At 36.3% G+C, this 14,884-nt stretch overlaps 2 protein-coding genes across 3 annotated transcripts; both read left to right on the top strand.

Moving 5' to 3' along the window:
- The first annotated feature begins 10,300 nt into the window (after positions 1-10,300).
- Positions 10,301-13,445, top strand: LOC122047956 (probable disease resistance protein At1g61300). Of its 2 annotated transcripts, none has more exons than XM_042609500.1 (2): positions 10,301-10,610; positions 10,736-13,445. In XM_042609500.1, exon 2 carries the CDS (start codon positions 11,053-11,055, stop codon positions 12,091-12,093), a length of 1,041 nt encoding a protein of 346 aa, XP_042465434.1. In that variant the 5' UTR covers positions 10,301-10,610; positions 10,736-11,052; the 3' UTR covers positions 12,094-13,445. The 2 variants fall into 2 exon arrangements, with proteins under 2 accessions (XP_042465434.1, XP_042465435.1); XM_042609501.1 differs by having other exon boundaries at positions 10,715-13,445.
- LOC122048892 (keratocan-like) lies at positions 12,177-12,860 on the top strand. The gene has a single exon (XM_042610408.1). The coding sequence runs from the start codon at positions 12,177-12,179 to the stop codon at positions 12,858-12,860; it is 684 nt and encodes a 227-aa protein (XP_042466342.1).
- Positions 13,446-14,884: the final 1,439 nt, after the last annotated feature.

Raw genomic sequence — 14,884 nt, 5'->3', positions numbered from 1 at the left:
GCATTCACTCCTGCAAAGTAAACTTCGAAATCTACTGCAGAAATCCGAGAGAAAAGAAGTAAAGCACAAGAACAACAGATTGAACAAGAACACCTCAAACATCCCAAATCGCAGCTCAATAAAACCGAACATCCTACCAATAAACCCTAGAACCAATCTTCCCTATTATCTATCCAGTCCAGCCAAATCCCATACCCATATAAGCAGAATGTACTTGCCTTTTCTCCTTCAATGTCTCTGTCGGAACTGATATGCACCTTGCTTTGCCTAGTCGGAGCGTCAAGCACTTGCGGATCGCGGCTTGGTCACGCTGGCGGAGACGGCGAGACGAAGCGGCGTCTTTCCAGGGTGAGCAGCGCGTGGAGAGGAATGCGGCGACATTGCCAGGCTGGGCTCGACACCGTGAATAGATGGCGATGCCCTAGCGCGAGGAGGCAGCGGTAGTCGAGTGGTGCCAGCGTGATCTGCGATGGCGGCGGTGCGACTGTAATAGTAAACTAGGGCACGGGAGAGGGGAAAGGGCGGCGGTGACTGGGAGTAACCGACAACACCCTCGACAGCTGGCGATGGCTGTGGCTTCAGGAATGTGAGGGCAGCAGCGGCTGCGTCGGAGGTCAGCAATGAAGAGGAGATCGCGGTGACGGTGAGATCGGCAGGAGAAGAGAAGGAATGGGGAAAAAACATGAGATTGTTTAGATTTATATGGGTAGGTTATTAAATAAATAAACTCCCACTTTTAGGATTCAACAACATTCAATAGACAACAGTTTAATAAAACTGTTGTATATTATCACATAAGCAACACTAAAAGACAATAGTTTTTTAAAACCGTTGTCTTTGACACACATTAGACAACAGTTTTAGGAAAAACTATTGTTATTTAAAAAACATTATGGTGAACAACAACAGTTTTCAATAAAACTGTTGTTAAATGGACAAAAGACAACTATTTCTTGAAAAACTGTTGTCTATTAGGTGTGGTTAAATCCAAAATTTCTTGTAGTGGAGAATTTCTCCCCATGCATATGTTTACAATATCAATGCATGTGTCATAATTTAAACCAACAATAAAGTCAAGAGATTTCTAACGTGGGACAAACAATCCATACACAATAGAGTCTCTTCGTCTCCACCTCTTTATTTTGAAACTAACGTATTATAGTTTCAAAAATTACCAAATTACATACTCACTTCCCTTTTTACCCTCATTCTCAAATCAATTCAATTGGAAAAATAAATCAATTGAATCGATTTCATTCTGTTGAAAAATCCATCAGCCGGTTTCGACAAAAATCGGTTGATGGATCTAGAGATCTCGAAATGATATGAAATCAATTCTTATATATTCGTCTGGTTCTCTTGATTGTAAAAATTCTATCAAATATAAATTTGACCAAATATATTGAGAGCAATGATTTTTTGAACATAAATTAATTTTTCGGATACATTCGTGTTAAAAAAATTACTACTCTCGATATATTACGTTAAATTGATATTTGATAATATTTTTACAATCAGGAAAACTAGACAAATACATAAAAACTAATTTTATGTCATTTCAAGATTTTTAGGTCCATCAACCGATTTTGGCCGAAATTGGCTAATGGACCTAAAGACCTTAAAATGACATGAAAGCAGTTTCTATGTGTTCGTCTAGTTCTCCTGATTGTAAAAATACTATCAAATATCAATTTGCCGTAATATATTGAGAGCAGTGGTTTTTTTCTAAACTATGGCCGAATGAACTTAAATAAAATAAATGTAGGTTCATTCGGCCAAAATCGGTTGACCTAGAGAGTTCGAAATGAAGTGAAACTAGATTCTATGAGGTTTTCTTATTCTTATGATTATATCAATTCTCTCAAACATCAATTTAACGTAATATATTGAGAATAGTGATTTTTGAACACAAATTAATTTTTTTTAATATATTCATATTTAAAAAAAATCACCGCTCTTAATATATTGAGTCAAATTGATATTTGATAGTATTTTTACAATCAGGAGAACTAAACGAACACATAGGAACTAGTTTCATATCATTTTGAGGTCTTTAAATCCACAGCTGATTTCGGCCAAAACCGACTGATGGACATAGAGACATCGAAATGACATGAAACTAGTTCGTATGTGTTCATCTAGTTCTCTAGATTATAAAAATACTATCAAACATCAATTTGACGGAATATATTGATAGCAACAATTTTTTAAAAATGAATTAATTTTTTGAATATACTCGTATTTAAAAAAAAATCACTGCTCTCAATATATTAGATCAAATTGATATTTGATAGTATTTTTACAATCAGAAGAATTAGACGAATATATAGAAATTGATTTCATATCATTTCGAGGTCTTTAGCTCCATTAGTCGATTTTAGTCGAAACTGACTGATGAATTTTTTCAAACACATAGAAAAAAATCAATTCAACTGAAAAATTTTTCCAGTCCAATTGATTTAAGGATGAGGGTAAAATGAAAAGTGGGTATGGTACTTAATAATTTTAAAACTGTGATATATGATTAGAGTATTTTAAAAATTTATCTACTGAGTTTGATAAAAAAACTATTATTTTTGAAATCTTATCGTCAATTCTGTCCTTTACACTTTACTTCATTATGAATTAGTATATCATTTGCTCTGAAACAACTAAAAAAGGTAGACAGATGCGAAGGGATCAATTCCAAGTGGTTTGTTTTATAGGGGAGGTCAAGCATCTATAAAACATTTTGTACTAAGTTAGAAATTGTTTTCAAACCTATTAGAATAAATACTCACACATATACTAATTGCGCCAATATGTGGAGGCCATGACCGCCTTAGCTTCTCAAACCTATATAAGTATTAAATTTTATGAGCGATGGATGATCTTAAAGTACAACAATTGGGTTGCGGCTGAGACAAATTATCATAGTATGGCCATGACCGCCTTTTCAAAATCTGATCACTTCTACGCCTTGCTTCATGGTGGGAGAGTGTTAAAGAAATTTGATAGCTAGTTTTCAGTAATGGATGATCAGCCAACTTTCAAGTTTGGTGTTTTCAAGTTAGCTAGCTAGTTTCATTTGCTCTAATAAATTGTGTTTCTTTCATGAGTTTTAATTCTATTTTTGGACGAGACAAGAGATAATTGTCAGTTTTCATTTGATCTAACACAATTAAACATCTTTTTTCCAATATATTTTGCTAACATCAAAATACAAATGCGGAAGGTGATGGATCGATGAATATATTTTGTCAAAGATGTTAGATATATCTGTAATTTACCAAAGGGCGTACCTAAAGATTTAAATTTACCAAAAGGCGTACGCTACTTTAATATTTACCAAATAACGCATTTGTTTAAGTGCATTTCCTATTTTACCCTCCTGACATTTGATTTTTTCTACCGTTTTCTTTTCTTCACTATATTTCTCTCTCTTCTCTCTCTTATCTTTTTTTTAATAAGTATAAATAACATTAATCAATTTTTAATAACATTTTAATACATTTGAAGAAGCAAAAATAAACAATGGACACCATATTTGAACTCCCTGTAATTTCAGAAATCCACTGGAACTAAAATGAGTGTAATCAGAGCTCTCTAGGTCGATCAGTGGGTTTCGGCCAAAACCCACTGATGGACCTAGAGACCTCCGATTGCACCCATTTCAGTTTCTATGGATTTCTAAAATTGCAAGGAGTTCAAATATGATGTCCATTATTTATTTCGGCTTTTAATAGATGTTAACATGTAAAATCAAAGAATCGGCAAAAACGCCCACGTTGGGCCTGATATGGAATCATATCAGGCCCAACGTGGGGTTTTTTTGCCGATTCTTTAATTTTACATGTTAACATCAATGAAAAATCGAAATAAATAATGGACACCATATTTTAACTCCTTGCAACATCAGAAATTCATAGGAACTGAAATGGGTTCAATCGGAGCTCTCTAGGTCCATCAGTGGGTCAAAACCCACTGATGGACCTAGAGAGCTCCGATTGAGCTCATTTCAATTCCTATGGATTTCTGATGTTGCAAGGAGTTCAAATATGATGTCTATTATTTATTTTGGTTTTTCATTGATGTTAACATGTAAAATCAAAGAATCGGTAAAAAGTCCCACGTTGGGCCTGATATGGTCTCATATCAAGCCCAACGTGGACCTGATATGATCGACCTAGAGAGCTCCGATTACACTCATTTTAGTTTCAGTGGATTTCTGAAATTGTAGGGAGTTCAAATATGGTGTCCATTGTTTATTTTTGCTTCTTCAAATGTATTAAAATGTTATTAAAAATTGATTAATGTTATTTATATGTTCTCCTTATTAAAAAAAAAAAAAAAAAGAGAGAGAAATATAGTGAAGAAAAGAAAATGGTAGAAAAAGTTAAATGTCAGGAGAGTAAAATAGGAAATGCAATTAAACAAGTGTTTAATTTGGTAAATGTCAAAGTAGCGTACGTCTTTTGGTAAATTTAAATCTTTAGGTGTGTCCTTTGGTAAATTGCCGTATAGATATATATATCTAATTATTTTATCATATTTGATTTTTTATGTGATAAATTAATTAAGTTTTTAAAAAAATTTATACAAGAAATGTTAAATCAAACCGATAAATTAGATTTTAAGCGCCAAAACAAATAAGGAAATCGTAAATTAAGCTATAATGAAATTATAAATACCAATCCAGCTCAAAAGTTTTAGGCTCAGGAATTTTTTAAAAATTCATTTTACTATTGGAGCAAAAGATCATGTCATTCATCCCAATTTAATATCATCACTCCCACAATAATATACATATAGATAAATTATGAGGATATTTTATCCTAAAATAACAGTCTTTTGCATTGAGAGAAGTCAAACTTCTAACAAAATATTTTAGATCGCTGGAAATTAACTGTAAAATTTATTAGAGCAAACATGAGTGGGGCCCGGTATTAGCTTACCGAGGCTATAGTACGGGAGCCCAACTGATGGTTAAGTTAATTTATTGGTTCATAACATTCATCTTGAATTTTTAAATTAAAAGAAAGGGTTTTTAATCCAGGGCTCTATTCAGAAGATATTTTTACTCTGCAATTTAAAGTAAATATCCATGTAGATTCTGACTATGAAATGGAATAGTATAATTTTCACAAAATCCATGTCAAGCCTTATTATGAATAATGAACATGATTTTGATATCTTCGGGGAGAATTTTGAAATACAACAAATAAGATTTCAACAGCATCTTTTTATTCTTTGTATGGATGTGCATGGATGAATGAATTATTATTTTTTAAAGAATTAATTTATATTATCCCTTAGCCTCAGTTAGTGGAGGGATTACAAGAATCACATCGAGTTAATTTTTTTTAATTGTGTTTTTGATCATGAGCCTCATTGAGTGCGTAGTCCACCCATGTTGTTCACTCTCATAGCTTTTATGCTTTTTATTAATTAACTAATTAATTAATTAAATTAGGACACATTAAGGAAGTGGTTGCCTTATGTAAAGCGATAATACACAGCAAAGGCAATTGTTCTTATATCTAATTTTAAATAGTGATTTGAAGCATGAAACAACAACCACTAATGATTTTTTTATTTTTATTTATTCTTGTTGATGATGACATGCAATATTACTTCTCATTAGGGATGGTTTAGTTAGGGCTATAGACAAACCAATCTCTTGACTTTTACTTATCTTTATTTTGCTTCTCCTCGTCCGTCCATGGCGTTTACCATAATAAATCTCAACAAAGATGTCAACAATTGCATGCCCAAGTGGACTATGGACATCAATGAGATTGGGCAGGCCAAAATCTAGTATTGAGAAGTTCGAAAAAGAAATGGCAAGATTGAGAGGCAAAAGAGACGATATTAAGAATCAAGGTGGAGCGGGGAGCATGAGGGGAGAATTATGACCAACGAAGTTTGCTAGTAGATTAGATCCTTTGTCTTAAGATTATTGTGTCCTTGTATCTCCTCATCAATCGGACGGGTTAGATCACATCTTAAAGATACAATGTACATCACGAGGATATCATGCCCGTCCGATCGATAAGAAAATACAGAGATATAGAAATCTTGGGATAAAGAATCTGATTTGATACGTGAGGTGGAGGAATTGGAAGGCCATCAATTAGGATTTCCAAAGCAGTAGTGAGTTTACTTTCTTAATTGAGATGAGGATCATTCTATTTTTATATGAAATATCATATCGGGTGGAAATTAGAGGACAAGTAATCAATCAATCAAATTTTTATACTCAATTAAACTCTAAAAGATAATTTATTAATTTAAAGAAATTAATTAAATTATTTGTATTTGACTAGCTGGTTCAATACTGCATCTTGCCTTTCGGGAAGACAGCAAGGTCAACCACTAGAACACGCATCATTTTTTTTTTTTTCGGTTTTTTTAGTAATTAAGGTATTTAACTCTTACTTTAATTGGGCTCTATAAAAACTTCTTACCAACCACTAGGTTTAATCAAGAAGCACAAATATATTTTGATAGATAGTCCATCTTCATAAGTTTTTCAAACTCCTCAGGTATAATATATTCTTGGTGAGATTTGTTGTCAAGGAAGGTTGTCCTGTTATGACTCGTGTAAGCTAGAATGGGGTGAATAGTTTCGATCGCTTCTCGTCTTGAACTTGTGCTCGTCGTTTGAATGCGTAATAGAAAATCTTGATTCAAACTTGACTCCACATGCACAACTACGAGGTTTTACTAATTGGTATCCGTTTTCGTAAGGCGATTAATCCACGGCCAACTCCTAGTGATCTCCCTCTACTATAACAATCTACTTCCTGAACACTTCCGAAGGCAGAGAAACTTCTTACAATCTTGTTCTTACAAGAACACAACAATATAATAAGACACAAGAATACAAATACAAATGAAAGTGAAATGACTTTACAATGGAAACCATACTTTACTTGCTCTTTATTTACTTTGGATTGTCTCTTGGTGGTGAAAACATGCAGCAACACTTCATCTTTAAACCCTCAAGAAATTGCTTGTTCAATTTCCAAGAAACTCCCTTTTCTAGGGTTGCAATCAGGATGAAGTCTGCCTACCAATTGATTGACTTTACATCAATCGATTGTTATGCCAGATTCGACCGTTTAAATCTATAAAATGGATATTTTGTTTGATCAATTGATTGCACCCATCGATTCCCAAGCTTTCTATTCGTTGGTCACCTTTTTCTAATTAATTCTTCCAATCAATTGCTTTAGTCTAATCAATTACACTAATTGATTTCTAAGCTTTCTATTCGCTAGACACCTTTGCCAATCAATTGCAATTTCTAAATCCTAGATCTTGAATTTGATTTAGGGTTTACCAATCGATTGGTGAATCTCACCAATTGATTGTTGATGCAACAAACCCAAAATTTTGGGTTTAATGTTTATCAATCGATTGTTACCTCTTACCAATCGATTGCTAACCCTAATTTCAATCTTTTCAATGTTGAATTTGCATCTTGCCTAGCATCCAGTTAACTTCAACCTACCAAAACTTCCTTTACCCAACATCCAATCATCCGTGACTTACTGAGACTTTCTGTTATCCAATATCCAATCAACCTTGATCTATTGGATTTCCGTTATTGTTACTTAGTATCCGATTGACCTCAGCCTACCCGGATTTAATTTGTTATTGTCAAGTATCCTGTCAACTTTGATCTACTAGGATTTCCTCACTCGTGCCAAGTGTCCGATTCTTAGTGATCCACTTACATTTTTCTCTTACCAACTCCTGTTGAACTTCCAATCACCAAATGTCTAATCAACTTGGACTCACTTTGACTTTTCTTTTGTTAACTTCCTTGTTGAACTTTCGATCACCAAGTATCCAGTCAACTTTGACCCACTTGGACTTTTCTCTTCTAGCCAAGTATCCGATCAACCTTGATCTACTTGACTTCTTACTAAATATTGATCAAACATTGAAACCCAAACTCGAGTTATTCCATGTTTGGTTAATTCGGTTAATCTTGATCTGAGGTCGATTGCACCAACATATCTCACTTCTTACCATCACACCATAGCCTTGGGGCATGAAACAAGCATCATTTTTTTAATCTAGGTATCCAGCTCTTCGAATTGACTAATCCTGGAAGTGACTGATCGAGTCCCATGAAATTTTTCCACAGGTCAAAAGGCTAAATTGGGAAGCACTGGCGGTCCGACATCCAACGACCAATATTCTTAGGTTTGTTATTCCACCGGAGGAAAATCACTCTTGTAATTTGTTGTAGCTGGGAATCGAATCTTAAATGTCTGGTTAACAGTTGAAGCACAGATAGATTTTAATGGACGGTCCAATTTTATAAGTTTTTCAAACTCCTCTAAGTATAATGTAACTTTGATGAAATTTGAGCACTTATTTTATAAGAAGTTCGTCCCACTTTTTTTCATCACACCTAATCCTGAGGCATGGAACACGCATCATTGCAACTTGCGGAGAATGTGTGAACTTTAAAATTAATTAGAGGAAAAGTTAATGATGCTGTTTCATGATTGAGATCTTTGGAGCGACTTGAGATTTAAATATTTGATAGTGTCTACCTATTTCATCAATAAATAGAGTTTTATTTTAATATATATGACCATGTTGACACGGCAATCAAATTCAATATTTACTTAACTCTTTAAACTAAATTCTAATTTAATTTGAGATCCCATTTCTCCCTTAGTTATCCTGAAGTTAAACAAATTAATTAGATGACCAACTAGATTTGGTAGTGTAAATAGGGTGGTATGATGTTAATGACATTGTAGCGATATAATTAAACCCGTCCATTGGTTGAACTAGCACATTTCAATTAGGCAAGAATAGTAGATTGAGATCTAATAGCAACTTATTTCATCCATCAAACTAGACCAGATGAACCCACGTAAGTTGTTGGTGATTGATTGAGAATAAAATGAATCGTATTCTCTCATAATCCACAAACCCCTCTTTGCCTAGAGGAGAATTTTCCTTCTTTGTGAAGCAAATATAGAAACTACTTTTCTTTGCAAAACAATTCTTAGAATTATTTTTAATTTTTAATTTTTTTACAAACAAACAAACCCTTGGATAATATACAAATGTAACCATCTTATTATTTTCCACAAACATCTCATATATCCTAGGGATTGGGATAGTTGGTAACTATATAATTAGTTACTCCAATAAATTTTTAGTTAACATTTTATTAAAATTAGAGAGTTAATCCCTTAATATCTAATTATGACTTTATATATACCACAACACTTAAATAAGAAAAGAAATTACAATTAATAGTTCTTAATTCTAATCTTTTATAAAAAGGAAATAGATCTTTTATCCGAAAAGAAAAGAAATTATAATTAAAATATTTTAATTCTAATATGGTAAAAAAAGAAAATAGATTTTTATCGAAAAGGAAAGAAATTATCTTAACTTAAATCAAGACGCGGATCAAGACAAATCCTTTCTAATAAATACCAAGAATATAAATATTACCCTAAATACACAAAACATGAAAATAACCAAAAATAGGAAAAAGACTCTGAAAAGGTTTAAACGGTGGAATTTGGGGTTGAATTTTGGAGGTTATAGTTTTAACAATAACAAATGTAGATTTTCGAATTCTACACGCGTGACGATAGACAGAACCTAATTCCGAATCTCAAGTCAAAAGTTATAACCGTTTGAAGTTTGAAGGCTTATATTGGGCTTCAACATCGGTTGAGCTTGTATTAGGGCTGTTGTGTTATGACAAACTATCTCTGTTATTTATCTACCTGTATATAACCAGGAGCCAATGATACTGGACATCTTAGGATGAGCATTATGACCTTTTGTTCTAGCAAATTACCTCTCCATATAAAGGGTTGTTGTGTTGGAATAAACTATCTTGATCATTTATCTATCTATATTTTAACAGGGACCAAAAATACTAAATAGTTTGAGATGAGTAATATTTTTTTTCACGCTAATAGATACTTTGATTATTATTATTATTATTATTATTATTATTATTATTATTATTATTATTTCAGTCAATCAACTATTGTCCACGAAACATTGTCAAATTAGTAGTTGGGAGGCCTCTTTCATAAACATAATAGACTTAATTTATTCTCACAAATATTTTATTATTACCTCTCTACATAAAGGGCAGTTGGTTGCATTAGAATAAAATATTCTAATCATTTATCAATCTATATTACATTGTGGCATTGATAATCCTAAATTGTTTAAGATGAACAATAATTTTTTTTACGCTAACAGATATCTTAATTATTAGCAGTTGAGAGGCCTCTTTCATAAACATAATAGACTTAATTTATTCTTGTCTCCTCCGACTTGTAATCTTGCAATTGCCAATGCCCAACTCTGCCATCTCCCCCCAGATTAACTCTTAACCATATTGCTAGTCAACAAAGTAGAGCTTCTCCTCGATCGTCCATGGCGTGCATCAAATTAAATCTCAACGTAGACAAGATTGAGAAGCAAAAGAGACGACATCAAAAACCAGATCAATGAGGCGGAGCGTCAAGGGAAAATTCCGACCAACGAAGTGAGCCAGTGGCTACGAGAGGTGGAGATATTGGAAGGCAAAGTGGCTGACATCGACCAGGATTTCCAAAGCATGCGTGAGTATTCTCCCGTACCTCTTTCCTTTTCATGCCAATTCAAATTGCCACTCTTTGTGTTTTAATTTATACAAGCTGCTACTGCTTTTGTATATAAGCATCAGTCCACTGCTGTGTTTCGTTAGGTTGCTTCAGTTGCAATTGTTTCAATCGAACTGGCGGCACGTTGAGTAACCCAACACAGCAAGCAGGAGATGATGTTCCCATCATAGAGTCATCAAACTGCTGCTCCATCATCCGGAGAGCGGCGAAGAAACTCGACGAGGCTAATGAATTGATGAGCCGAGCTGGTGCCCTGGATCCGATTGCCACAGTCGGGCCTCCGGAACCCACCCTGATGCTTCCCATCTCACACCGATCGCCTGTTGGGATCGAGTCGGATGTGGAGGACATTGTGGGCTACGTCGATGGTGGAGAAGGCAACATCATAGGCATCTAAGGAATGGGCGGTATCGGTAAGACCACCATGTTGAAGAGGATCCAACAACACTATCTTCTTAAGCATACCATATTTGATCGCGTCATTTGGGTTGTGGCCTCCAAAGGCTGCCAATTGAAAAGGCTCCAGATTGATATTGCTAAGAGCCTAAAACTGCATACACTGGAGGAGAATGACGATGAGCAAACCTGTGGCGATAAGCTGTTTAGTTTCTTGAAGAGCAGGAACTGCTTGTTGCTTCTCGATGACATTTGGGAACATGTGGATGTTCAACTATTGGGGATGGCACACTCAGCTACTGAGCGAGGCCAGCAGCAGCAGCCGCGTAAAGTTGTGGTGTTCACGACCCGCAGTGAGATAGTGTGTGCACAAATGAAAGCAGAAAAGAAAACCAAAGTCAAATGTCTGGATTCAGATCAAGCATGGAAACTCTTTGAGCAGAACAGCGATGGGGATGTTCTCAGCTCAGATGCTGGAATTAAGTTCGTTGCTGAAAAACTTGCTAAAGAATGTGCTGGTCTTCCGCTAGCTCTTGTCACCATCGCCCGAGCCCTGTCAGGGAAAAAGTCTTGGGAAGTTTGGAATGACGCTCTCAATCAAATAAGGGATAAACATGAATGGACGACCGTATGTCTTCCAGAAGATTCGTTTGTCATGTATAAAGCCTTCAAGCTGAGCTACGACAGTTTAGAGAATGACTCCATAAGAGAATGCCTCTTGTGCTGCGCTTTGTGGCCTGAAGATCATAAGATCAATAAGTTTGAGTTGATACCGTGTTGGATAGGTTGCGGTATAATCTCTGAATTTAATGTGATCAATGAAGCTTTAGCCAAAGGATGCTCGTACTTAGAAGCTCTCATGGCTACATCCTTGCTAGAGAAATGTAGTGACATGGACTCTTCTTATGGGGATACGCTTGTAAAGATGCACGATGTCATCCGAGACATGGCATTGTTGATGGTCTTTGGTTTGGAGAGCAACAAAAGAAAATGGATTGTAAAAGCAGGAGTCGGATTGAGTGATTTGCCTAGACAAGAAGAATGACAACAAGCGGAGAGAGTATCATTCATATGAATAATATTACTTCTTTACAAGAGTATGGAGCTTCCACTTTTTCAAAACTTTCCATGTTGATTCTCCGTAACAACATAGGCCTCAAAGCAATTCCTTCAAGTTTGTTCACAAGCATACCTCATTTGACATACTTGGATCTTGGTTTTTGTGGTATATCAGAGCTTTCGATGGAGATCGGTAGCTTGACTGAGCTTCAATATTTAGACTTCTCCTTCAATCCTGTTGCAAAACTGCCGGCCGAGTTGGGTTGCTTGTGCAAATTAGAGTACTTGTTTCTAAGTTCTACCTGTCTTAAGATTGTACCCAATGGGACGATATCCAATTTATTAATGCTCAAGTGGCTGGATATAAGTAACAATCCTCTTGTACCCAAGTGGTGGTGGGATGAGCTGAAATCTTTCAAAGGAGGTCACCAATTAAGTGTGAGAATTAACATTAATGCTACAACAGATAACATTCAGCAACTCAACATGTTACCAAATGTCTCCATATGGGGACTCACTTTGGATGGAAAGAATATTTCAAAACATGAGCAAGTAATGGATCTGAGCACTCCACAATGGGGTTGCAGGGTAAGTGACAAGCTTGAAATTCTGAACATTGTGTCTCGGATTATGCAGATTAGTGTTGGCTGTAGGCATGGGTCGGGAATCAAGTTTTGGATGTTTAAAGCGTCTCCATTTTCAATTCCTAGAACTATTGGTAGAGATTTCATTGAAGAGAGTTCGACTCTATAACCTTCGTGAAATATATATTTCTAATTACCCCATGTTGAAGGATGTTTCTTGGGTTCTCCAACTACCATGCCTTAATTTTCTACCGATAGAATCTTGTCGAAAAATGAAGGAACTAATAAGTGAGGTAGGGAACTCCAACTCCATCACTATCTCTAGCATCCAGACCTTGGTTTTGGACAAAATGCCAAACCTCAATAGCATTGCAAACCGACAACTCCATTTTCCCTACTTGGAATATATAGATGTGAAAGATTGCCCAGAGCTCAAAAAATTATCATTTAGGGCTGAAATGTTAAAGAACAGATTAAAAGGGATTCACGGTGAACACCATTGGTGGAACAACTTGGATTGGGATGACGAGAGCATGAAGGATTCCTTGACTCCTTATTTTAGGTAACACGGATATATTTTTCATATCAAATAAGTTATTATTTATTTTATCTGTATAAAATGAATGAATAATTAAAAATTATTTAGTATTTTATGAAGTAGGCAAAATTAAATAGTTTAAGATGCATGCCTTCGTTTGATATTCTTTTAAGGGCAATTTAGGGATTCTGTTTTAGAAAATAAATGTCTTTTTATAACTATGAAAACTAAGTGCTGTCATGGTATTTTGATAAATTGCAGTTGAAACTACCACTCAGGTTTTTATTCTGGACAAGCAATTAATTCAATTTCATCATATTTTTCAAATAAACATGATCTTGATTTGTAATATAAAAAATAATGGACTACTTCATTAGTTAATGCTTTTCCTATAAGTTAAATATCTTGACATAACAACAAATGAAAAATGTCTCATTGTCACTATTATCCTATTTAGATAAATATTATTGATACGATGCATATTTTGTGAGATCGGTAGGATGATGTGGTTATGAGTCAAAGTCACAAGAAGGTCAGAAGTCAAGCCTCCGTGGCCGGTCAAGAGTCAAGCTGACCTGGAGGTTAGGAAGGTCAGAAGTCAAGCCTCCGTGGCTGGTCAGAAGTCAAGCTTACGTGGCCAGAGTCAAAGTTTCAGCTGACGGGGCGATCAAAAGATGGGATTATAAGCCAGACAAGGACCAACCCCGATAGCGGTCAAGGATCGGGCCCACGGGCCAGGTCGGAAAGCGTCAGCCATGGATAACAGTGGATCGAGGCAGGTCTGGACATAGACCTGGCGTGCAGGTCGTGACATTCCAGCCCTGGATGACGGTGGACGTAGGCAGGTCGGGACACAGACCTGGAGAACAAGTCGGCAGGTCGGGAAGCAGATTAGCGTGCAGGTCGGGACATACAAGCCAAGGATAACAAGTATGCAAAGGCAGGTCTGGAAGCAGACCTGGCCTGCAGGTCGGGAAGGGTCAGCCATGGATAACAGCGGATCGAAGCAGGTCTGGACATAGACCTGGCGTGCAGGTCGGGACATACAAGCCAGGGATAACAAGTATGCAAAGGTAGGTCTGGATCCAGACCTGGCCTGTAGGTCGGGAAGGGTCATCCATGGATAACAGCGGATCGAAGCAGGTCTGGACATAGACCTGGCGTGCATGTCGGGACATACAAGCCAAGGATAACAAGTATGCAAAGGCATGTCTGGACGTAGACCTGGCGTGCAGGTCGTGACATTCCAGCCCTGGATGATGGTGGACGTAAGCAGGTCGGGACACAGACCTGGCGAACAGGTCGGCAGGTCGGGAAGCAGATTGGCGTACAGGTCGGAACGCTCAAGCCATGGAGATCAGATGCAGGTTAGGGTACAGACCTGGCGTACAGGTCGGCAGGTCAGGACACGGACTTAACGTGCAGGTCGCAACATACAAGCCATGGATAGCAGTAAATAGTAAACAGGTCTGGACAAGGATTTAACGTGCAGATCGAAATGTACAAGCCAAGGATAGCAGTAGATACGAGCAGGTCGGTATACAGACCCGGCTTACGGGTCGGCAGGTCTGGATACAAACCTAACAGGCGGGTCAGGACACACCAGCCGAGGATAACAAGTATATAGAAGCAGGTCGGGGTACAAAACTCGGAAT

Source organism: Zingiber officinale, chromosome 2B (genome assembly GCF_018446385.1).
Source record: "Zingiber officinale cultivar Zhangliang chromosome 2B, Zo_v1.1, whole genome shotgun sequence".
NCBI classification, from domain to species: domain Eukaryota; kingdom Viridiplantae; phylum Streptophyta; class Magnoliopsida; order Zingiberales; family Zingiberaceae; genus Zingiber; species Zingiber officinale.
The sequence above is the reverse complement of the archived record's forward strand: the minus strand, read 5'-3'. Positions and strand labels throughout refer to the sequence as shown.

Coding starts and splice junctions, on each gene's coding strand:
- LOC122047956 (XM_042609500.1), top strand. CDS start 11,053: ATGGGCGGTATCGGTAAGACCACCATGTTGAAGAGGATCCAACAACAC.
- LOC122048892 (XM_042610408.1), top strand. CDS start 12,177: ATGTTGATTCTCCGTAACAACATAGGCCTCAAAGCAATTCCTTCAAGT.